This window comes from Erithacus rubecula (assembly GCF_903797595.1).
Source record: "Erithacus rubecula genome assembly, chromosome: 17".
NCBI lineage: Eukaryota > Metazoa > Chordata > Aves > Passeriformes > Muscicapidae > Erithacus > Erithacus rubecula.
The window spans coordinates 446092-469499 of NC_136669.1; the positions used below are offsets into that span (position 1 = coordinate 446092).

Consider the following 23408-nt stretch of genomic DNA (forward strand, 5'->3'; position numbering starts at 1 on the left):
CCCACAGACTGACTGCAGCCCAGGGGCACCCCCAGCTCACCCCACACCCTGACTGCAGCCCAGGGGCACCCCCAGCTCACCCCACACCCTGACTGCAGCCCAGGGGCACCCCCAGCTCACCCCACACACACTCTGGGGACACAGCCACCCCCAACCCTTCCCTCCCATGCTGCAGGTGTGCAGTGAGCAGAAACCTGATCCCAGAGCAGCAAGGAGCCCAGCAGACCTGGGGCAAGGCTGCCTGCAGGCCAGTCTGTTATGGGCTCAGAGTGATGGGACAGCACACACGTCCCTGGCCCCAGGCTATGCCCAGAGAAGCTCTGCCATGGCACTGGACAGGCACAGACCTTGCTCAGCATAGAGCATGGCCAGCACACTGCCCAGCTTGTCACAGCCTACAGCACAGGCTGTGGACATAAAGGATATGCAGCACATCAATAAAAACTCATGGAATTAAAAAAAAAAAAAATAAAAAAAGGATTACACCACATATATGTAAAAGGACTTAAGAAATCCACCTCAAGAGGAACCTTACAGAACTTGAGGAATCTCCCTGTAAGAAGGGCATGTAAACAAAGACATCAGTAGATGTAGTGTTTTGACCCTGATGGAGGCTGTCATCCAAACAAGAAGGGGAACCTTCCACTGAGGGACATGTGGCAGCCAGACCCATGGGGAGGGGATGAGCATGCCAGGAACAGGAAACTGTCCTGAGGGTTGGGGTACAGCCCCTCAGCCCACACAGAGGGGCCTGTCACAGCATGCTCAGAGGGGGCAGCATGACACTTGATCTGACCTTCACCCCTAGAGATAATGGAGGCTTAATTACACCACTATGATAAGGGTCTGGGCACATTAGGAGATGCTTCCCAGGAGTGTGAACATCCTGACAGCATCATGGCCATCCAGGTGTGTGGACATGACTCTCCCATGGCACTGCTCCCACAGGACGAGCTGGCCAGCAGCTGCTGCCCAGAGATTTCTTCTGTTGTTTAGCAGAGCATTTCAGAAGGAGTTAAACAAGACAGGGCAGAGGTTGCTTTAGATATGGATAAAGCAAAACTCTTCATAGACACAGCAACAAAAACTGCAGGTTCCATTTCAAACTTCCTGCTCTTGGAATGCAAAAATGAAAGCTGTTACACAGACACACAGGTACCTTTCTGTCTGTCACTAATGCTAGTCCCTCCTATACTGCTGAGTATATACCTGAGAAACAACATTAGTGTTGAAATATTGCCCTTTAGAAAGCTTGGAAATGGAGGGGAGCAGGGACAGAGAGTTGAGAGCAGAAAGAAGCGACAGTCTCTCCCGTTTCATCCTCCACAGCTCAGAACAAGGCCATACACCAGTGTGGACACAGCCCACCCAGAACAAGCCCAAAGGAACAGCAGTTCACAGCTCCACAGAGCACACCAGTGCCAGGGCACTGAGTTCACAGCTCCACAGAGCACACCAGTGCCAGTGCACACGGGCTGGCTCCCGACTTGCAGATCTGAAGAAGCTGCTGCACTTCCCACAGAGACTCCTGCACAAGTGCTCTGGGACAGCTGCATTCATGTTCAACAATGACTCCAGCTAGGCTACCTGCACCAGTGCTGGCTGCCTGGGGCTATTTGGTTTGATGGCAGAATCAAAGGCGCTTTAACAACTCGCAGTTAACTTCTCCTCAAAACATACATTAGGCACATGAACAAAAAACAAGAGCTCAGAATAAATTAGCTTCTCAGCAGAAGAAAAGACACCTGGATTGCAGCATTTCACTGAGGTTCCAGAGAAGGCCGTACAGACACCTGCATGCTGGAAGGTAACTTTTTCAGTGGCCTGTCAGCAGGCTGCTTGCCACTGGAAGGAGGAGACTGGACTCCGGGAGCGAGCTGGGAAGACTTGGACTTGCGACTGGATAGCAGAGAATGTTTGTTAGACGTGGCATCTTTTGAGACAAGTTTTTCTTTCGCGGTGATGTTGGCATTGGTTTGAGAGGCTGGTGGGACACCACCTTTCTCCGGCTTGTCCTCCGACAGGTTTTTACTGCCCGACTTGGACCCGACGCTCGCCGCCTTTTTGGACAGCATGCTCGTCTTGCCCAGGTCGGCCGAGCGCCGCGTCTCCTTCTGCCTCAAGGCGGATTTGAAGAAGGACAAGCCCCTGTCGTCGGACCTGCTGTCCCTGCGGAGGCCGGCGCCGGGGGAGCGCAGGCTGGCCGTGGAGGAGCTGCGCACGTGCCGGCCGTCCAGGGCCCGGCTGTCGCTGCGCGAGTGGCTGATGCGAGGGGAGCTCGTCCTGGAGCCGCTGCTCGCGCTGGCTCTGTCCGAGCCCAGGCTGACCTTGGAGCCCTCCCTGCTGAGGCTGCGCTCCGAAGGCCGGCTCTTCCCGGAGCAGGAGCCCTTAGCCAAGGAGCCCGGAGGGGCTTTCTTGGCAGCTGCGCAGGACGGAGAACCTGACTTCTGCTTCTGCTGAGCTGATGGCACAGATGCCTCCGGGGGCTTCGTGCTGTGGTCCTTCCTAGCCTGAGTGGGAGCAGGAGACCCGTGTCGCCCGCTGACCCTGGAAGAGTCCGCCTTACTCCTAGACCGGGAAGCTTTCTGAGAACTCTTCAGTGGAGGAGAAGAGTGAGACACTTTGGTCTCTTGGGGAGCTAGGACTGTCCTTCCCTTCCTCAAACTTTTGTCTGGCCCAGAAGCTCCTCTGGAGCTGTGACCCTTCTTGGGGGTGTCACGTGCCTTCTCTGCAGCCAGCCCTGTCCCAGGTGGGGCTTTCACCTCCTTCACTGGGGAGCTGTCCACAGAATCACTCTGGTCAACAAAGGCGATCTGATTGTTGTTATCAAAAGGGTCCAGAGCAGGGTGGTTCCTGTCTGGCTGCACAGAGCTTTTCCCATAGCCATCAGAAAGGTCTGAGCTAGATGTCCTGACAACGGACTCGTCCCTGAACGCCCCTTCCATGACGGCCAGAGGGGCCCTGCGGGCTGTCCTGTGCTCTCGCCGACTGTCACAGGGCTCCAAGTAGCTGCTGGAGAGATTCCTCAGGCTGCCAAAGCACGAGGTGGAGACTTTGTCATCAGCAGCTTCCCCAATCTTCTCCAGCGTGGAAGCAGAGGTATGTACTGGGGAATCTCCAGAGAAGCGTGATGGGGAGTTGGAGCGGAACTGCAGCTTTGCAGAGAGTGACCACGAGGGCCTGACACCATTTTCACTGACTGCCAGTGGACTGGTGACAGAGGATCTGGATGACAAGCTCTGACGCTGCACACTCCTCACAAAGGGTCGAGTTGAAAATCCTCCTGCAGAGAAAACCAGTGACAGTGTCAGGAGAAAGCCAAGGCTGCAGCTGGTTTACCCCACCCATCCACATTTCCCCAGGAGAGCCAAGCAGCCCATACACAGCACTGTGTGTCTGTCCATGCAGGCTGCAGGCACAGCTTCTTGCACAAAAGCTGAATGAGGCACCCAACAACTGTTATTTGCTAGGGGCCACCCAGGAGTAACTCTCTTAAGCCTCTAACTGATAACCCAGATTCTTCTCTCATCCCTGAGCAGCAGATCAAACACAAGGTTTGCACCTCGAAGTCCTTGAAACTGGCAGGATCACCAGCTTGGATTATGATTCTGTATTGCAGAATACTTCCCAGCGCATTCTGTGAAAGGCAAATTAGGATTCCTACCTCTAGATCAAGTGATGGAATTGTATCCAGAAACACAAAATATAAGTATTTTAGAAGTGTGACTTTTATAGCCAGACCTGACACCTGTCAGGTGTCAGAACTGCAGCAGGGACATCTCCACACCAGAGTCCAAATGCTGACTGACCCATAAAGCTCCACATTCTCAAAAGTTACAAGGCAACGTGTGGAGGAACCAGGCAAAGCCAGGAACTGAACAGTAACTTGTGTACATGAGTGAATTTGCATCTCCCTCTCTCCCTGGGACCATCCAGCAGTAGGCAATTAGTGCCTATGCTAAATCAGTCAGCACTGTGTCAGCCAGGCTGCAAAGGTGGTGGAGTGAGATCCAGAGAGAACACAAGCACAAGAAGTTCCTGAGAGAGAGGTTTTGTTGATGGAATTTGCTTTCTTTGAAAGCTCCTTCAGGTTCCAGCCCTGCTCTCCTCCAACCTTCCCCATGAGACAGAAGCCCACCCGCGCTCCTACCGAGGCAGCTGCTGCCCCTCTCAGCTGCTGCAGGCAGCACCGATTTTGCAGCTGTTTAGCAAGGACCCTGCAAGAGAAGGCCAGGCAGCCCCAGAGCAGTACCCACCATCATCTTCACTGCGCTCCCCAGCGAGCTCCACGGACTCTGAGAGCGAGGCGAGCGAGGTGCGGCGCGAGGAGGCGGCCGAGGCCACGCTGGGCTGCTTGCTGCCCGGGAGGCGGCTGAGCCAGTGCTCGCACAGCGACGAGCTGGTGGAGCCTGCGGGACAGGGGCGTCAGCACAGCACACACACGCAGCCCGGGGAGCTGGCGCTGCCCCGTGCGGCCCTGCCCTGCCCTGTGCGGCCCTGCTCTGCGCTGCCCTGCTCTGCGCTGCCCTGCTCTGTGCTGCCCCGCCCTGTCCCACCCTGCCCTGTGCTGCCCTGCCCCACCCTGCGCTGCCCTGCAATACCTGGCCCCGCCCTGCCCAGCTCTTCCCTGCGCTGCCCCGCCCCACCCGGCTCTGCCCTGCCCCACCCAGCCCTGTGCTGCCCCACCCAGCCCTGCACAGCCCCGCCCAGCCCAGCCCCACCCCAGTTCTGACAGACACCGCATGGCCCCAGAACCAGACACTGCCATGGGAATGGGGGCTTGACTCTCATGGAGCATTTATGGTCAGAACAAGACAGAACTGCACTTGTCCCAGTGTGCTGTCAATACTAGTATGCAGGCAGTGCTGGCATTTCAGCACCCACCCCAACACCACAAAAATCTCTTTTTTTCCAGGGGCAGGTCATCAAGCCTGCAGGTGCCCACAGCTCAGCCTGGATTCCATCAACACGTGTAGTACTGGTGCCCCCTTGGGACTGAGAGTGCTGCCACAGGGAAGGAGCAGACAGGATTTGGTGCTGCACAAGGGCAGCTCTGAGCAGTCACCTGTGGGGGCACAGGGGCTTCCCCATCTCCACAGCCTCCCTGCCAAAACTGCCTTAGCAGAAGAGGTGGAAAGCTCCCAAGGCCACAGACACAGACTCAGACAAGTCTCGCTGAGCTCTGGGACACAAGAGTGGGGTTTAAGCAGAGCAGGGTAGAAAATTCTCCAGAAGGACAAACTATCCATGAAAGACAACTCAGAGCCACCCCTGGAAGTGCCAGCAGGGCTTACCTGCCACAGAGCTGTTGGCAGACCAGGAGGGGATGGCTGTGCGCCGCTGGTAGAACAAGATGTAAGCTGTCTGCTTGCACACTTCACTTTCAGAAAGCTGCTGAACTTCACTGTCATCGAAGCAGTACCACTGGCCATCAACAGAATTCTTGCAATATGCTAAGAAACAATACATTACTGTAAGACTCCCTCACTCCTACTGCTCTCAGGTTTGCTGTATGGTATTTAATGTAACTCATCTGCTATGATGGACTCGGAGGACAATGTGAGGAACAGATTTATTCTTGGATCATCTTCCAGTCTGACTGGCAAGATGGAAGCCTGAGGCTGCCAGAACAAAATAAACAGCTTACACTTCAGGACTTTCCTTGTCCAACATTACCCCTCGGAACAGAACATCATTTGGGGTGGCTCCATTCATCTCACCTTCTGTAACTTGTGACATGCTCCCACATCAGTGACTCCCTTCCTGACTCCATACAGAAATGGAACCAGTGTCTTTGTGAAAGGCTCCATAGCACAGCAGCACACTTGCCTGTATAGTGCCCCCCTTGCATGGTGCCATGGTGGTTGCAGACAGCATACAGGTCATAGATGTAGTCCTCAGGATCTCTGCCCAGGCCGTAAGGCTTCCTCCAAGGTGACCAGTGGGAGGGCAGGCTCCAGCTGCTCTGGCTGCGTTTCACAACGTGGGGGGTCATGTCCAAGCCACTCAAGGGAAATTTAACCATGTTCTGAAGTTTCATCCTTCGGTCTCCTTCCTGTGCACAGAGCAGAGCACGAGCTGCAGGGGCCAAGGCCACCACGCCTGGGAAAAGCCCAGGTGAGGAACAGCCAGGGCAGAATGGCTGCTCCTAAACAGGAGTTACTCTCATCACACAGCACTCCTCCAGCAACACTGCAGGCGTGCTTACCTGCCTAAACCTTTTGAGATGTATGATGAGAACATCAGGCAAGGTCCAGAGGCTCAGTGTGATGCTCCCCTGCTGCAGCTGCTTGCAGTGTGGGCATCTCCACGCATCATCTGGGGCAAGCTGCAAGGAACAGACAGGGGTGGGACTGGCTTTCAAATTCCAGGGCAATCTGCACCACACCACTGCTCCTCTGCTGCCCAAGCCCAGAGCAGACACTGACTCCTGTGCCTCATCTCCCTCCAGCATTCACCAAGCTGACTGGAAATGCAGGGCTCCCAATGCTGCTTTCAAAGTGACAGGCAGAGGCGTGTGCCTCATTCAGGAGGCACTTCCTGCTGCAAGGCAGGACCCAGCCAGAGCTGCTGTGCAGGGCACTTCTTTGCACCTCATAAAGACCAGTGCCCTGCAAGTGGAGAAGAAGGAAAAGGAAAAACCAAGGCAAAAAGCAGGCAGGCTTGGCAGCCTGGAAAGTATTCTCAAAAGAAAACCAGCAGTACGAAAAAAAGCAGGAAAAAAAAAAAAAGCAGAAAAAAATCAGAACAGAAAGAAGAAAGGTGTACTTTGGATGTGCCCTCTGACACCTCACTGCCCTCTGGGAGCCCTTCTCCTCTGTAGTCCCAGCAGCACAGTTAGACAATGAAAACTGTCCCTCAAGCCTCTCTCCATAGCCCAGTGCTCTGAGAACTCAGCAGCCACTGAGATTTAAGCTGACAAACAACTCTTCCTCCACCTTTGAGAGAAGCAGTAGGAGAGGCTCTCAAATTATTACAGCTCAGTCCTGGTTCCGAAGACTTCCTCCAGACGAGCTCTTTGTACAGCAGACTGGAGAGTGCTAAAGGAATTCAGATGGCTTCCATGTGCCAGGGGCCAGGCCAGAGCCCTCTCCAGCCTGCCTGTGGCACAGCATCACTCCTTCTCCTCAGCCTCACACGAGGAGCAGAGGCAGGGCAGGGGAACAGCCACATTGCTGCAGAACTGAGCTCAGTAGTCACTGTGCTGCTGTTTGAGGGGGTCCCACTCAGCGGGGGCTGCCTGAGCCCACCCTGAGCCCTGCTCAAACACAACTGCTCCAGGACACTCCCATGAAGTCACACTGTCCTTTATAATATATATCATATTTATAGTATTTCACAGAAGGAAATAGCCAAAGTAGGACTAAGTCCTTGTATCTGGACAGCAAAGAACCCAGCAGCAAGACCTCCCACAACCTTCCCTCTGCAGACGAGCTCCCTTAGCAGCACAGATAAACAGTCTTGTGTTACAAATCTGTTCTCCTGTCACAAGGAATCAATGTTAGCAGAAAGGAGCTGGCTGGAGTGAGGGAGTTCCTGCAGCATGTCAACAAGCCAGTAGACAGTGTGTATGTACCTGTTCCTCTTTGGTGTACAGTTGGAAACACTGAGATAAAGTGCAGGTCTGAGGTTGATGATGAAGCTCTCTCTGCTGGCGGACACTTTCAGAGTCTGGAATATATTCCTCTTCTGTGTTCACAAACAAGCTGCATCAGGGAGACACCACATTTACCAGCACATCCCCTTGCTCCCCAGGCTGGCCTGCAGACAGTCTGAGCAGCCTCATGTTTGCTGAAGGATGCACAGCTCACACAAGCAAGCTGCCAGCAGCAATTGTGAGGTGAACACAGTTTAAGGTTTTTCACTTCATACTTACTAATCTTTAGTTTCTTTGTCCCACTCTACCACTAATTTCACATGAGCGGTTCCCCCCTGTCCGCACGATTTCAATGCCCTGCAGAGAGGAGCAGACACAAGTCAGACCATCTTTCAAACCAAAGTCTACATTATCTTTACGTGCATGTAATTTCTCTCCACAAACCCTCCATCCTTCCTCCACTCCCACAGCTCAAGTTTTCAAATGAGTAAAAGGAAATCACACAGCAAACACTTGGCAGAGCTGGTAAATGCCTTCACCCAAGTATGGGAGTTCTCTAAGGCAGCAGACACCTGTTCCAGAACAGGCATTTACCAACATTTCAAAGAATAACAGACACTAGAAAAAAATTTAAAATAGTGGGAGTAATATTTCCATTCTGCTCTCCATTTCCAGGGAGGACAGACTCCAGATAGCATGACATACAACTGAGGTATTCTCACACAGCTTCCTGAGGGTGCTCCCTCATTTCCCTGCTCTGCAGTGCATTCCACACATCCACATCAGGACTGCTCCTTTCTGCATGGTTATCACTGAGCTCCCAGCCCTGGAAGCAGCCAGCACTGAGGGCCAGCTCACCTTTCCACTGTTGGGTGGCAGAGGGGTCTCTCCTCCTGAGGTAGCAAGTATGTGATGCCCACAACACTGACCACTCGCAAGCTGAAGGGGCAAACCTGCAACAGAGACAAGGGAGCAGCTCAGTGCCTCCAACCCACCTGCCCTCAGCACACTGCCCTCAGCACTGCCTGACCAACACTTCACCCCAGAACATGTGTGACACGAGAAAACAAATGTACAAGGCCTCAGACATGCCTGTACCAATGAGCTGACAGAGGGCTGACCTACAGCAGTGGAACCTGTGCACCCAGAGCTCCTCTCTGGAGACCAGAGAGAACATGTGTCTCACCTGCAAGCAGGCTGCAGGCCTCAGGAAATACTGCATCTTCTCCAGTATTTCCTTCTGCAGAATATCCCAAGCAATTGTTTTTTCCAAGTGCAACACAAAGGGCAAGCCAAACCTATGGGAAGGAGAAGCATTTGAGAAACAATTAAAAGACAATCATGTTCAGCAACCAGAACCCCAAACTACCTGGGAGAACTTCATGTGAAGCTTTGTGAAGTTTCAGAGGCTGAGGCAGTTCTCAGGCTCCAGATGACACAAATACCTTTGCCATGGTTATTTCTTGCTTCTCTCCCTCCCCGCATTTTCACTCCAATTTATAACTCACACCCATAACAGGGTCTGGTCAAACATGTTGATCTTAAACCAGACAAAGGTGGTATATCCTCCCAACTGGGCTGCATCAGCTCCTTTACAGTAATGCAATACCTGAAGTTCAGCAAAATTAAAAATATTTTGCTGCACCCATTAATGCTTTTTGATCTACATGTTTTTAGCACCTGATGTGAGCTAGGGATGCAAGCTGCTCTCCTTCACCTGGAGCCTGTGCTACAGGAGAGTAAAATCCAGCTCAGTTTAGGAAGCAGCCAGGAGAGTAGCTCCAAGCATGCTGCTGCCAGTCACCTTTTGCTCTGCTGTCCAGTGCACGCTCTGTTACACACCAGCAAGACAATCTTGTCATTTGCTGCTACTTTAGGACAGGACTGTTCCAGTTTTCCAGACTTCACCATTCCTTGAGAGTAAGCAATTGTTCGGGAGTGCTCAGTGCCACATTTCAAGTTATTCAGGTTATTGTTCACGTGTATTCCTGAAAAATTAGGAGAAAGGAAACATTTCATTATGTCATTTGCTGTTAGTGCCCTCATGCCCCCCTCAAGAAGCCCTCCTTGGGCTACAGAGGAGGAAGTCAGGATGGAATCAGGAGCATTTTCATCACTTGTACAAAGGCTTCAAAGAGCAACTACCCCTCACAGTGGCTGTTTCTTTAGAGAAGGACATTACATGCAAGTGCTCCCCATCTGATTTTTCACAGCAGGTTGTACAAGCACTCTCAGCTCTTATTGCCCACAAGAAAAACTAAAGTGCCAGGAACCCAACTTGTTACTTTCAATAATAAAATTCACCTTTGATTACACTCCATCTACCCAGGACACCATGATTCCCTTTCACTGAGGGGACAGGCAGAAGCCAAGGAGTTTCAGCTTGGAAAGAGAAAGTGTTTGTTCATTCCTGAGACTGTTTATTCATCACTAGCAATCTGATTTTAAATAACACAATTTCAGTGGCTTCATCTGGTCCCTAGCAGGTCTTTAAATTAAGCCTGACAAGAGATTTCACATTAAGCCAGTGTGGCCTGCAGCATCAGCCCCAAGAAGAGGCAGAAAGGACTGTACAATGCTGCTTGATAACCTCTCAGCTGACAACACTATTAAATCTTCTGCAATGAGCCTGGACAAAGTCAGAGCTGAAATCAATACCCCAGAACATCAACAGCTTGTGGGACTCATTCTTTTCTGACACAAAGCTTCCTCACCAGTCAGTGAGGTGGGCATTGAGCAGTTACTGGCTCACCTCTCTGACTGAGGATGCCCTCAGGCCTGAAGGTCTCGGGGGTCTCAAAGGCAAAGATGCAGTCGCTCTCGTGGATGGTGTCCAGGTCGTCGGTGTCGCAGAAGGAGCGATGGAATCCATCGTAGTACATCTCTGTCAGCACGATCTGCAGCCAGAGGGACACACCACAGCCATCAGAACAGCCTCAGCTCAGTGCCCCACCTCTCAGCTGGCATTTTCCTGCTAAGGGATGGCACTCCTTAAGACATCCTGTCACCAGCCAGGAGCAAGGAAAAGGACAGCCATAAAGGAGAAGCTGGGATAAAAGCAACATATGGAGAGGTTTTGGTGGAATTCCAACAGCTTTCCTGAAGCTCTTCCTACAGAGGAACTGTAGGTGCCCAGGGGTTGTCTCACTGCCAGCATGAACAGATCACCATGGCTCAGGCAGGTCTGCACACCACTGAGGGCTATCCCAACACCACAAGGATTCCAACAGCCAACGCACAGGGAAAAGCACGATCCAGCTTTCCACCCCTTCCTTGCTTCCCCGTTCAACCGTGGCAGCCAAATTTCAATTTCTCAGTATCCAACAAAAGCCTGCAGTGTCCCTCCCAGAGCAGGGAGGCAGCCAGGTGAGCAGCCCAGGCTTACCTGCTCGGTGGGGATCTTGGTTTCTGAGGAGACAGCCTCCCTGAGCCTGGCCACCGTCCCGGCCACGGGCACGGCCACGCCGACACGCATGCAGTGCGAGCACTTGCCCTGGTACACCACGGTCACGTACAGGGGCCTGTGGAGAGCAGGGGCACTGCTGGGCACTGCCTGCAGCAGCCTGGGCACAGCCTGGGCACAGCAGGGCTCTCCTGCCTGCCACATCCACCTGGCACTGCAGTGCCCTCAGCTGCAGCCAGACAGGGCTGTTTGATTCACACACTCCTTCCTGACTGCATGGCCTGGCCTCACCAGCTCCCACAAGCACAACATCTCAAACAAGGCTCACAGAGCTCAAACCAAAACTGTCTATGAGAAGGCAATCAGTTTTCCAACAGTCATCCTGTAAGGAAGCTTGGGACTGTCAGTGTAAGCATCTTGAAGGACTCAGAGAGCTGCTCCTGGAACAGGCTGTGCCTCAGTCCTGCCTCCAGCAGCACTGCTGGGACACAGGAGGGAGGGGACACCTTCCCTGCACAGCCACTCAGCCTCCACCCAGTGGTGAAGCAGGGATTCCAGAGCAAATGTGACAGAGCAGCATTTAATCTGCCCTATCATCACACTGTTCCATTGCTTCTGGGACCTACACAAGTTTTATGGATGCAAACACCAGGTGAAGGAGTTTGTTTATACCACAGGTAGTTTTGCTGTGCATCTCTATCTTCACTTAATCACTTTACCTGGATTTTTTTCCTCCCCTGAAGCTTTTCCCTTTATTTGCATCAGCTGTCTTTCAAAAAAGCAAAACATTTTGCAGTAAAGATTTTAACTTCAATTTTTTTAATTGGAGTGATCAGTGAGGCTGTTCTAAAAAAAACCAACAAAAAGTGCTTTTCATCCTTTTCCCTTTTTCAATTTTAAAATGCTATAAATCAAGTGAAAAGCAAAATATTTTGGCTAAATGAAGCAAAGACTTTCTCCCAAAATTAATTCTATAGAAAGGATAGGCCTTTCTGAAACAAGTGAAAGGCTCAATTTTGTATTTTATCAGCAAAGCAACACATTGAAGCCCCATAAGGTCCTATCTACCTTCTTTAATGACTTATCAGAAAGTTGCTGACACTGTCCTCGTGCTGCAGCAGATGAAGCAGCAGGACATGCATGGGGAAGAGTCAAGGTCACACTGAGGACAGCTCCATACCGAGTGTGGGGCAGAGGGATCGGCAGCGAGATGCACAGGAAAGGGTCAAAGGTGTTGCTCTGCTTCTGGCAATGAGGGCACGTCAGGGAGGACCTGGGACAGACAGGAGAACAGGGCACAGTTACAGCTCACTTCTCTGGAATGGATAAACCACCAAACCCCATGTTCACCAGCTGCAGATCCAACAGGAAACCCTGGAAGGGTCTGTGTTTGGGGACAGCTGAAGTGACAGGACAGGGGCAGAGACAGCCAGCACTGGAGGGCACACAGCTCTTCCACAGGAAAAGCTCCATTCTCATTCTCAACCATTCTGCACCTTACAGGCTTTGTGTCTTAGACCAGGCTTAAGGTTTCTCCTTTGCAAAGGAAAAGCTGGCAAATACTGGGGAGACAGCCCAGCAATTATAACTCTTACAGTACAGGCACAAGCCACCAAGGAACACTGGTGATTCTCTTCAATAGCTCTGAAATTAGAAAGCTCTCTCCTGAGAAAGTAGGGAAGCTCGAGGGAAAGCCCTGAAGGGACAGTAATAACTTCAGCTCAGAACTCCCAAGTGCCAGATGACAAGCACTCTGTACTCCCCTACTCTGTAGGGGATCCCTAACTCCAGGCACCTCTAGATCCTGCCATAGGCTCTTCCCTCTCAGTCCCCAAAGCACCAGCTTCTCTGAGCCTTGACTCATGAAGCACTGACTCCCTTCCAGGATGCACAGCAACAGCTCTACTGATACATACTGCAGATTTACACAGAATATACCAAATCTGAAGCAGTGAAATTCTGTCTTTCCTCTAGAGCAAGGTCTTAGTTGAGCAAGACTTCAGAACCAGCTGTTAACACAGTGACACCAGTCCCAACTGTACTGGGAGCTAGTGTTAGTTTAGAATTATACTGGGGTCACCCATACATTGTAATCTATAGAATACCATACCTGTACTGGGCTTGAAAGAGTTCCTGCACAAAAGTGCTACTGATGGGAAAGGCTGGGCCCTCAAGCAGCACATCATCCTCCAGAGGTGGCTAAAAGAGAGGAACAAACCCTTGAGGCACACCCAGGTGTGGTGGCTGCACCAAGCAGGTGGCTGCAGAACACCAGTCAAATTTTGCCTTCCTTAGCCAAAAGCACAGGAAAAATGCCACAAGCATTTTTAACTCCCAAGCACACTCTGCTCCAAGCAGTGGCATCAGGAATGAGAGGTGGGCAGGGCAGGGCACAGGGCTCACACCTGACAGGCTCTGGCAGCCCCAGTAACACCTCCTGGCCATTGCAGGGCCACTCAAACACAACTGCCCCAGGGATCAGTGGAACAGCTGGTTACACTCCCAGGGCAGGAACATTCATTATTTTAACCCAAGCTTTTGTTCCATCTGGACTCTGAAGTTCAGTGGGGAGAACTAACGGGGAGAGCTCCTTTAACATGAAAGCCTGTGTGCAAAGGCAGCCTCCCACAGTGTCTCCCAGCAGAATCCTTACCTTGAGAGGGGGCATGCCCCCAGAATTGACCACGTTGTTGAGATCCTCGTGCACTCTGTCGAGCAGCCAGAGCAGGAACTCCTGGGCGTCGTGCTGGGCGTTGCCGCGGTACTGCATGGCGTTCTTGGACACGATGTTCTGGGGGACAGAGAGCAGCAGCAGCTGATGCTGGCCTGAGGCATCCCATCAGCTGCCCTGCCCACAGCCCCTGACACGGCTGCCCTCACGGAATCTCTGCTTGCTCAGGCTGAAGCAAAGAGGAATTTCATCTCCTAATGCCCACGCACTCTGTCCTGCCCACTGCAGCCAGGTGAGGTCACACATTTCCCAAAACCTTGATGCAGGTGTTCAGTGCTAATCCAGGACTGCAGTTCCAGTACTCAGCCAGGATCAGGAGATCTAAATCACAGAGGCTTCTACAGTCTGGTCATCATGATGCAGGGAGAGTAGAATTACTTCCCATCAGCACTCTGTCAAGCACAGAGTAGTACAGGCCACCATGGAACTCTGTCCACTGGACAGCAAGAATCCACCATGCATAACCTGCTCATCCTAAACTCTCTTCCATGGCCATCCCAGGCAGGAGGTGCAGCTTTCCCTGCACACAAGGAACCACATGATCCCAGACAAGCAGTGCTGGAGCAGCACCAGTGCCAGGCTGTGCTGCAGCTACATCCTTGGCACACCTGCAGAGAGAAAAGCTGCTCACACAGCACTCTGAGTGACTGAGGGATCCCCAGGAGGGACAGGGGCACTGGCAGAGGACAGACAGCACCTGCAGGGCTGCAATGGGTGGGAGGGCTGCAGAGGCTGCACATGTGCCTCGTGCCTGAGCTCCTCCAATCAGACTTTGCAACAGATTTGAGAAATGAGGTTGGGTTGCTCGCTTTATCCCTCTGCAAATGGGGTCACCGGGGAGGGGGGTGGTGATAAAAGAGGCAGGAAAGGACTGATAAACTGATATACTCCCTGTGCTCTGTAATCTGCCCACCTGTCTCAAGGCTGCAAAATAATGGAAAACAGAAATAATCTGCTCTCATTACATATGTGCAGCCCTTCTGACAGCAGTTTTGCTGCCCTTGCTGTGCAGGGACCAGCACCCTCCCACATAAAATATGTGCACACAGCTTGAAGCATGGGAGTGGTCCCCAGCCAACACTCTGTGCCACACTGGTGAGACCCCACACCTCTGCTTGGTGTCCAATGTATAGAAACATAAGGACTTTGGGAACCCAGGCTAGTGTTTGCTATTGCCTCCTCCCCAGAGGCTCAGCACATCAGAGCAGAGCCTCCCTGGCTTTTCCTGATGCGTGTCCCAGAGAGAGCAGCCAGTCTGTACCACAGAACCAGGGATGCACAGCAGTCACATGCCTTGCTCTGTATCTGTGTCACTGCTCAGCTCAGAAGCATCTCCATGATAATTGCTCTGCTTTTCTCAACACTTGCAGCCTGAGTGGACTAAGGATAAAGAGCTGCCTGTGGAGGCACATCACAAGATGTTGGAAGTGATTCAGGAAGCACTACAGAATATCAGATGCAACTTCCTCACAAGAGGCTCTGCTAAACAAACACTCCAGCACCAGCAGCACGCTCCCAGCCCCACTCTCACTGCTGCTACACCTGGGTCCAATCCTGCCCAAAGCCTGGGGCTGCTGCTGCAGGGAATGCTGTGTGCCCTCCTCCCAGACATGCAGGGTGTGGAGGGGAACAATGGACACACAGTCAGAACAGGCAGGGCTGAGGGACACGATTAAATCTGAGAGATAGAGGTGCCGACTGAAATAAACAATTTAACAACTGACACAGATAGCAGGAACTCCTGAGGGCAGCATCCCCAGGCTGATGGGTCAGCACCAAGCACAGCCCCACACACCTCCTGTCCCTGGGCCAGTCCCTGCAGCATGGGGGTCCCTGGGCTCTCAGCAGCATTCCTGAACAGCTCCAGGAACATCTGACAGGCAAAGCAGACAAATGAGCAAGAAGCTCATCACTGAGCACTGGCCACCCAGCACCTCTCCACATTTACTTTCCAAGTCTGCTCTTCCAGCCCAGCAGAAGGTTTCTTGCCCTTGCCATAGCCCTAAACTTCTACTCCTCTTTTGCTCATCACTTAAGACAACACCACATTTTGCTGGTCCTGCAGTAATGCAACAGAAACTGTAACTGGATTCAGATACAGAGTTAAGAAGCAAATGCTTTAAAAACACATGAAAACCACCACATTTACCAACCCCCAAGAGCAGTTAATCCCCTGCCCCTAATCTGGCTCTCCTGTAAGCAGAGTTGGCACATCTGACCAGCTCCCATCCAGCACCACAGGGTATTAAGAATGACTCCAGAACAATCCCAGTGCAGCTGTTCCAGCTGTGAGGCACCAGGAGTGGTCATGGACCCTGACACTGCCTCCTAACACCTTCCAGGATGCACAGCACCTCCAGCCCTTTGCTCAGCTCAGCCCCTGGCAGCTTGGCAGGAGGTGCGTGGATCCTGCCTTCCACCAGATGCATGCACTGGTACACAGACACTCCATCCAAAGAGATAAGGGGGGAAAATCAGAATTTCCTATCAATCCCACTTATGTACCTCTAATGCAAGCACCCTGCAACCCTATCAGTCCCTGCCTATCCAGAAAGGAGATTTACAGCAAAGACACATTATCATTTTTGCCAGGCCACTGAAAGTTTAATAATAATTCATCTACTGCTCTAAAGAGATGCAATAAATAGATCAAAACAGAGCTGAACTACTGGCCTCTTCTTTGCTGCTATTATTGCTCCAGATCACAAAGACAACTAGAAGAAAAATGCTGGTCTGCTATTTTCCAGTGGGGCCCTGCTAGGAAGCAACTGTGGGATTTTGCACATGAACAGATCAAGTCAGCTCATTAGAGACCTGACCCAATGACACACATGCACAGGAAAGAATGCCTGTTCTTTATCTTCTGTACAACAGTGGGTTATGCTCAACCACATCATTTCTCTTTCTTAAGCCCACAACCACAGTTTTGCCTTTGAGTAGGTTCTACTGCAGACAACTGCTTACCTGGATCAGGCTCTGCTCACACACAGAGCCCCTGTCCCTCTCTGGAGATGTTCTTTTCTGGGGAGCCCAGCAGCCAGCCAGCAGTGTGGGGCTCAGAAGGGGCAGGAGATTGCTCTAGACCTGGCCTGAGCACAGGCACCAAACAGGGAAAGGGAGCCTGGATGCCAGGAGGTCTGTCAGAGCAGCACACAGCACTCCTCCCTTGCTCTGTGGGCACCCAGAGGCAGCACCCCACGGGATGTGGCAGCTCCCTGGGCACCCTGTGTCCCCAGACAGAGCCACCCTGTGCAGCACAGGAACATGCACAGCCCTCACCAGAACACTTCAGGAAACAAAGCCCAGAGGAGACCACAGGGAGCAGCACCAGAGGGACTCTGCACCACGTTTAACAAGCCCAGACAAGAAGCATCACCACACCAGCCCCTGCCTAACACCTCTCGTGCCAGCAGCTACTCTCACCCTTCCAGGCTGGAGCCTGTTAATCCTCATTAACCTTCCTTCTACACAAAAGCAAGAGTGAAGTTTGTGCAGGGGATGGACCCAGGCTGCAGTGTGTGCAGACCCAGAGGAGAGCTGTGGGTGCTGACTCCCCAGCTGGCACACTCCTCTGCAGGCTTCCAGGAGTGCAGCTCTGGCTGCCAGAGGCACTGCCAGCAATCAGTCTGGCTGCCAGGAGAACTCACCCTCATGAGGAGCAGAAATCCCATATTGTTCAGCAACAACGTGTTTTTCTGCTACACTAGCAGAGCAACTGGTGGGATTCAAAGGAATAAGGGACTGAGGAGCAGAAGAAAGCCATGAACATGAAGCAGCTCAGTGAAGGACTATCAGTACATGCTGGTACAGGGGATGGGCATGAAGGAGCTCCAGCTGCACACCTGCACCTCTCCCCAGCCTTGGCTTCAGGTCCCAGACAGAAACTGAGATGGGGGATCCCATCATCACTGCTCTGAGAAGCTCCCCTTGCACTTTATAACACACATTCACTTCAGTGACACAGCCAGATGCAAACAAGTTCATTAAGCAGGGCTTTGCTCAAATGGCAGGAAGAATGGCATCACTCCAACCAAGTGTGGCCATGCACAAGGCACAGACCCAATTAAGCTGCCTGGGAACATGGAACATCATCCCCTCACTGCTGCCACGGGCTGCCAGGCACCACACAGCTCTCACTCTCACCACGACTCCAGAGGCACCACAAATATTGCATTTTGCACAAGCAGCATGGAAACAAGAGCCTGGAAACTCAGAAGACAGAAAATACATCTTGGCAATGATGCTAATTTGCCCTTCCAGCCTCACAGAGGGTCCTGCCAAGCCCCAGGGTGACTTGGCAGTGGAGCAGCAGAGCTGTTCCACTCTGGGGTCTCTTCTCCTGCCTCATCCAACCCTCTGCTCTGGAGAGGAGCCCCCACACCACACTTCTGCTGCCCCCTCAGCAAAGCACACCTGGCTCCTGGACTCTGCTGCTCAGCCTCAGCTCCCCAGCCTTCTGCTGCACTCAGATCAAAGTCTGGAGCATAACAGAAATCCCCAGAAAGCATCTGGACTTCACAGCTAAGTCAGACAGCTGCCTTAAGGCACCCAGGTCTGCTGCAGGAAACCCTTCCCAGGGGGGTTAGCAGCATGTGTGTAGAAAGCAAGAAAAGCAACTGTAAGGGAAAATAGGCAAGAAAATAAGCAAAACAAAACAAACCATACGTGCAATAATGGACTTACACCTTATTGATAATGAACATTTAAAAAAAAAAAAAGGTGTAAGGTGGCAAATCTGCCAGACCTTTGTGATCCCAGTGAAGATAAAGGGTCTCACATTTATTCTTTCATGCCCCTTTCTTCCATCCCTCTGTGCAGAGGACAGGTTGCTCCCTGCAGAAATATTTTAGGAACAAGCAGTTGACCCTATCCTGAATAAAATAACTGATCCTTTGCTAGGCAGAGAGCAAGACAATTAAATACAATCCAGGAGATCACATCTGACACATCACTGGCCCCATTAGCAAGGCACAAGGGCTCTGGTGAGCAGAAGAGCCTGGGGCTGACAGCTCTGTGAGCATGACTGAAGGCTCCTGACACCCACACTGCCCCAGCAGCTCCCCAAGAACTGCTCTCACTGCTCCTTCAACAGCAGGCAAAGACCTGACCATGAAAACACTCCCAGGAGTTCCTCCATAACTCATTAATTAGTGATTAATTCCCAGAGAAGTGCCCAACACAGCTGCCAGATTGCTTGTCCCAAAGTGAGATATTTGTACCAAAAGCATTCCCAAAACTGCTTGAAATGAATTTCAAACAGCTCCTTAGAAATCTCACACCAAAAACAAGTTTAAAAATAAATAAATAAAAAAGGAAGCAGCACTTCTAACCTGGCACAATAATCCCTGCTCTACCAACAGGGATTCATTGTGGGTTCAAATCCAATTCTGACAGTCCAACCCATCTTAGGGTGATTGTTGCTGTATTTGCTTAACATGCTGCAGGTCACAGCCAAGGCCATTTTCTTGCAGGGCAAGAAATGCAATCCCAGCTCTGGTGTGCAAAGGGTCTTGTTAAACACTGGCATGTTTCAGTGTGCAAAGGCCTCAGAGCCCCAAAGCAAGTCTCAAAACTGAAAGAGCCTCATCACTCACAGAAGACCCACACTCCACAGAAGGCAGAGGATTTGCATAAGAACATAATTTTTCAAGCCCAATTAGTTTAAAGCAAAATCCTTCTTGCTGAGGACCCCCATGGTGACCCCCAAGTGCTGCAGACCATTCCCACACAAAGGGTGCTCTGTCCTCCCTGTCTGACACTCCCAGCAACCTTGCAGGCAGGATGGGACAGCTCCTGCAAAAAAACAAGCCCAAAGCCCTGCTTGGACAATAGATGCTTGTCACCACTGTCACACCATCACAAAGGGGAAAGAGGAAGCACAGGCTGCAACCTCGGCCCCTGCTATGAAAGCAGCAGCTTTGTTTGGGCAGGAAAACAAAACGCAATGGGAAGAGAAGGATTGTTAAAGCAAACTGCAGAGGAGCACAGGAGCAAAGGCAAAGGCACCCACAGCCCTGCCCAGCTCTGCAGCACTGCCAACCTCCCCTCAACCTGCAACTACAAGATGAACCATTTAGCACAAACCAGTTGCCTGAACTGCATTTTCCTTGGTTTCAGCAGCTACATCATTCTGAGACCTGTGACACGGGTTATTCCCTGAAGACCAACCTAAAAAGAGAGAAAACACTACCAAGGAAAACCAGCTCAGGGTAAAAACCATTCCAAAAACCATCCCTTCAAAGGTCCCTGTCCATGAGGACTTTAGACATGCTCCCTTGAAAATAATTTCCTCTCTTCCATGAGAGGAGCCTACAGATATAACAGTGAGCAAGAAAATAACTATAATCCTTTATCCTAAAATACACTTAGCACCTGCAGAGAAGTATTTAGGAATTAGGAAGTGGCTTTGCCCATTTGGTGCCAAAAGAGGAAAAAAGCAAAAAAACCAAACATGGATTTGAAAGTATGTTGAAAAAAGAGCCTTTTGCCTATCAAGTAATTATTACTGTCATGGGCTATTACGGTAAGAGGGAAAGCTCAAAATTACTCTGTGAAAATACTTTCCACCCTTAAAAAAAATTATACCTAGGCAGACCAGGCATGTTCCACCCTTTAAGCAGAACAAGCTGGGGGGATGTTTTCCTTCTTTTGAGGAGAAGCTGCAGTTTCCAGAATGAAAATACCAATCTTTGCCTTTCTCCAATCTCAGCCCATTGTTTACATTTGTAAATGAACTGTGCAAATCTGCCGCTGCAAAAAAGTTGAATTAAGAACTGAATTTAATAGCAGGTTCAGGTGACCTAACTGTCTCTAGAAACATTAATTTCATATTAGAAGTAACTGACCCCTATGAGGGAGCAGCACTTGACACAATGACACAGACCTGCAGGACCCAGGCTGCTGGCACCGTGCATCAATGAACTGGATCAACTGGGACCAGATTCCCTTCAGCAAGAGGCTTTTTAAAACCTCCTGGGAACCAGCAGGTAGGAGATGGATGGGCTCCAGCTCCATCCAAAGCAGAGCAGCACTTGCTTACTGTCAGCCACGCCTGCAAACAGCAAAGTTCTGCTATCTCAGAACATGGCCTTCATTGAATCCCAGCCCTGCTCCCACAGCCTGTGTGAACAGCAGAGCCTGGCCTACAAAGAGAGCAGCTCTCCCTTTATCAGTTCCACTGACAGAAGACAATCCTGCTTTCACAACCTTTTTTCCTGCTATTACTCTGGAGAAACCCACGATTTCTTCTCCTGCCACGGCACCTCAGGATCAGTGACAGGTCAAGGTGAGTCCCCCTGGTGCTGCCAACACCAGAGTCACCAATGATCACATTTCCAAGCACTCCCCCATAAAAACCTTTCCCAGAAAGACCAGAGCCACACGTGGTCCTTGTGGCAGGCATGCTGAGAGAACACAGGCACCTTCACCCAAGGCAAACAGCCAGGGTCTGCAGGGAACAGAGAGCAATCACCCAGGGTCTGCAGGGAATACCCCAGCACAGCTGTGGGATGGGTGGGTGCAGCTGCCTCAAAAGGCACAGGAGAAGCAAAGGGAAGAAGGTGCTGGCCATGCCTCCATCCAAATGACTGAGGGTGCCAAGGGCCACTGCCACCTCAGAAGACCCTCCAGGACATCCCACATCCAGCAGGCACAAGGGAGAGCCAACTCCCCAGTCCCTACTTACTGTGCACTCCAGCTGAACTCCAGGCAGAGTGCAAGACTGTGTCAATGATGTTTTCGCTGTGTTTTCATGCATTTGAACATCTGCTCTGCAAGTCAATCCACAAGAAAAATTCCCCTAAAATTCCCCCTAGATGTCTCTAAGTTCACAGTGTGGAAGCTACCACCCACCCTCTGATCCTCTCACATAGCCAGAGAGTCTTCTGTGCCAGGAATAATAACTTCTCCCTATTCCAAGAGGCAAAGTAGGCCTAGAGCACTTTTAACACAGCAGTGCCTGGTTTCACCCACAGCCACGGCAGGGTGTTTTTCAGCCCCAGCACAGGAGCCAGCCCTCTGCTCCAGCAGCTCCTGGGGCAGGTGAGAGGCCCGGGCAGGGCAGGGGCGGTGGGACAGAACCACAGAACAGGGGCTGTGGTGGGGGAACATCCCGGGCCAACCACGAGTGAGCCCGAGCAAGAGAGTGCAGGCAGCTAACTCCTGAAACGCGCTCCCCGCACCAGCCCAGGCTCACCAGTTCTTGGTTAGCACACTGCGAGGCACAGCTCTCAACAGCCTCCTTCCATGCACACTCACAACCCCCAAACAACAGCTTCCCTGATGGCAGCACGGCAGAGGAATGAAACAGTAAATTGGGGATTTTCACCCATAAAAACCATCCCGAGCCATCAGCCAGCACCAAACACCGTGAGCCAAGAGCAGGGCAGCACCCGTCCATGCCCAGGGCGCTGCTGTGGGTGTCCCGCACTGTCTCTGGACCAGGGTCGGCGGCCCTGTGGGAGGCTGGCAGCAGGATCAGCGCTCCAGAAACACCGGCACGCAGCTGGCAGGGCCAGAGGGCTCTTCCCACGCGTGGGTGCTCGGAGCAGCGCCAGCACAGCCAGCACAGCCGGCGAGCGGGGCAGCCTGCGGTGCCCGTGTGACGGTGACACGCCGTGTCACGTCTGGACCTGTTGTGAGGCACGGCCGAGCCCCGGGCCACCCCCGCTCGGCGGCACCGCGCCTCCAGGGCCGCTCCCGGGACGAGGCCCCGCTCACCTTGAAGTCGCGGCTGTGCTGCGGGGTGTACTCGAGCGTCCAGAGCGCCCGCACCAGCTGCGCCAGCTGCTCCGTCACCTCGCCGGGCGCGGGCGGCGGCCCGTCGGCGGGGGGCGGCCCGCCGCGGAACTGCTCCAGCGCCAGGAACTCGGCGAACAGCTCGGTGTTGCTGAGGCACTGCAGGATGGCGTTCATGAAGCAGGTGTTGCCGTGGTTGCGCAGCCCCGCCACGCCGGGCACGGGCTCGGAGCCGGCGGCGGGGCGCGGCGGGGGCTCGGGGCTGCGCGGCGGGCCCGGCGGGAAGCAGCTGCCCAGGCCGCCCGTGGCCTGCGGCGGGGGCAGGCGCGGGGCGAGCGCGCCGCGGGGCTCGGGCTCGCTGCTGTAGTGCGAGAGCGTGGAGAGCGTCTTCAGCACGCGGCTCATGAACCCGCCGAGCGACCGCCCGGACGGCGCCGGGGCCGGGGAGGCGGCCGGGGCCGAGCCCGCGCCGCCGCCCGCCGCCCGCCCGCGGAAAAGCCGCTTGCTGAAGGAGCGCTTCTCCTTGGCGCTGCCGGCCGGCCCGGGGCCGCTCACCCGCGACATGGCGGCGCGGCGCAGCGCGCATCCCCGCCCGGCGCTCGGCTCGGGGCTCGCGGCTCGGCCCGCCCGGCGCTCGCTCGGCCCGGAGCTCAGCCCGGCGGCCGCCGCATCCCGCCGGGCCGGGTCGGGCCGCGGCTCCGCCGCCTCACGGCGCCGCCATGCAGCGGGCGGGGCGGGGCGCGCCGCCACGTGACCGCGCCGCCACCTTGGCGACGGGCAGACGCTGCCGCAGCGCCGCCATCTTCGCTGCTGGCATGCGGCCCCGCCCAGACCCCGCCCCGCGGCCCCGCCCGGGCCCCGCCCCGCAGCCCCGCCCCGCGCCCCACACCGGGCGTCCGGCCCCGCTCCCGGGACCCGCCCGGGCCGCCCGCCCCGCTCGG

The 23408-nt window shown here is 53.2% G+C and overlaps 2 protein-coding genes across 3 annotated transcripts in view; one reads left to right on the top strand and one right to left on the bottom strand.

Moving 5' to 3' along the window:
• The window catches only part of SCNN1B (sodium channel epithelial 1 subunit beta), a 468555-nt gene that overhangs the window by 250399 nt on the left and 194748 nt on the right, over window positions 1–23408 (top strand). The gene's annotated exons all lie outside the window — the stretch shown is intronic.
• Window positions 1497–23263, bottom strand: USP31 (ubiquitin specific peptidase 31). Its single transcript, XM_079320542.1, has 16 exons — window positions 22450–23263; window positions 13654–13791; window positions 13111–13199; window positions 12181–12273; window positions 10983–11118; window positions 10350–10494; window positions 9402–9585; window positions 8784–8895; window positions 8456–8550; window positions 7877–7954; window positions 7577–7706; window positions 6209–6328; window positions 5830–6055; window positions 5295–5453; window positions 4257–4409; window positions 1497–3283 (listed from the first exon to the last, which is right to left on the bottom strand). The coding sequence occupies exons 1-16, from the start codon at window positions 23029–23031 to the stop codon at window positions 1761–1763; spliced, it is 3963 nt and encodes a 1320-aa protein (XP_079176668.1). The 5' UTR covers window positions 23032–23263; the 3' UTR covers window positions 1497–1760.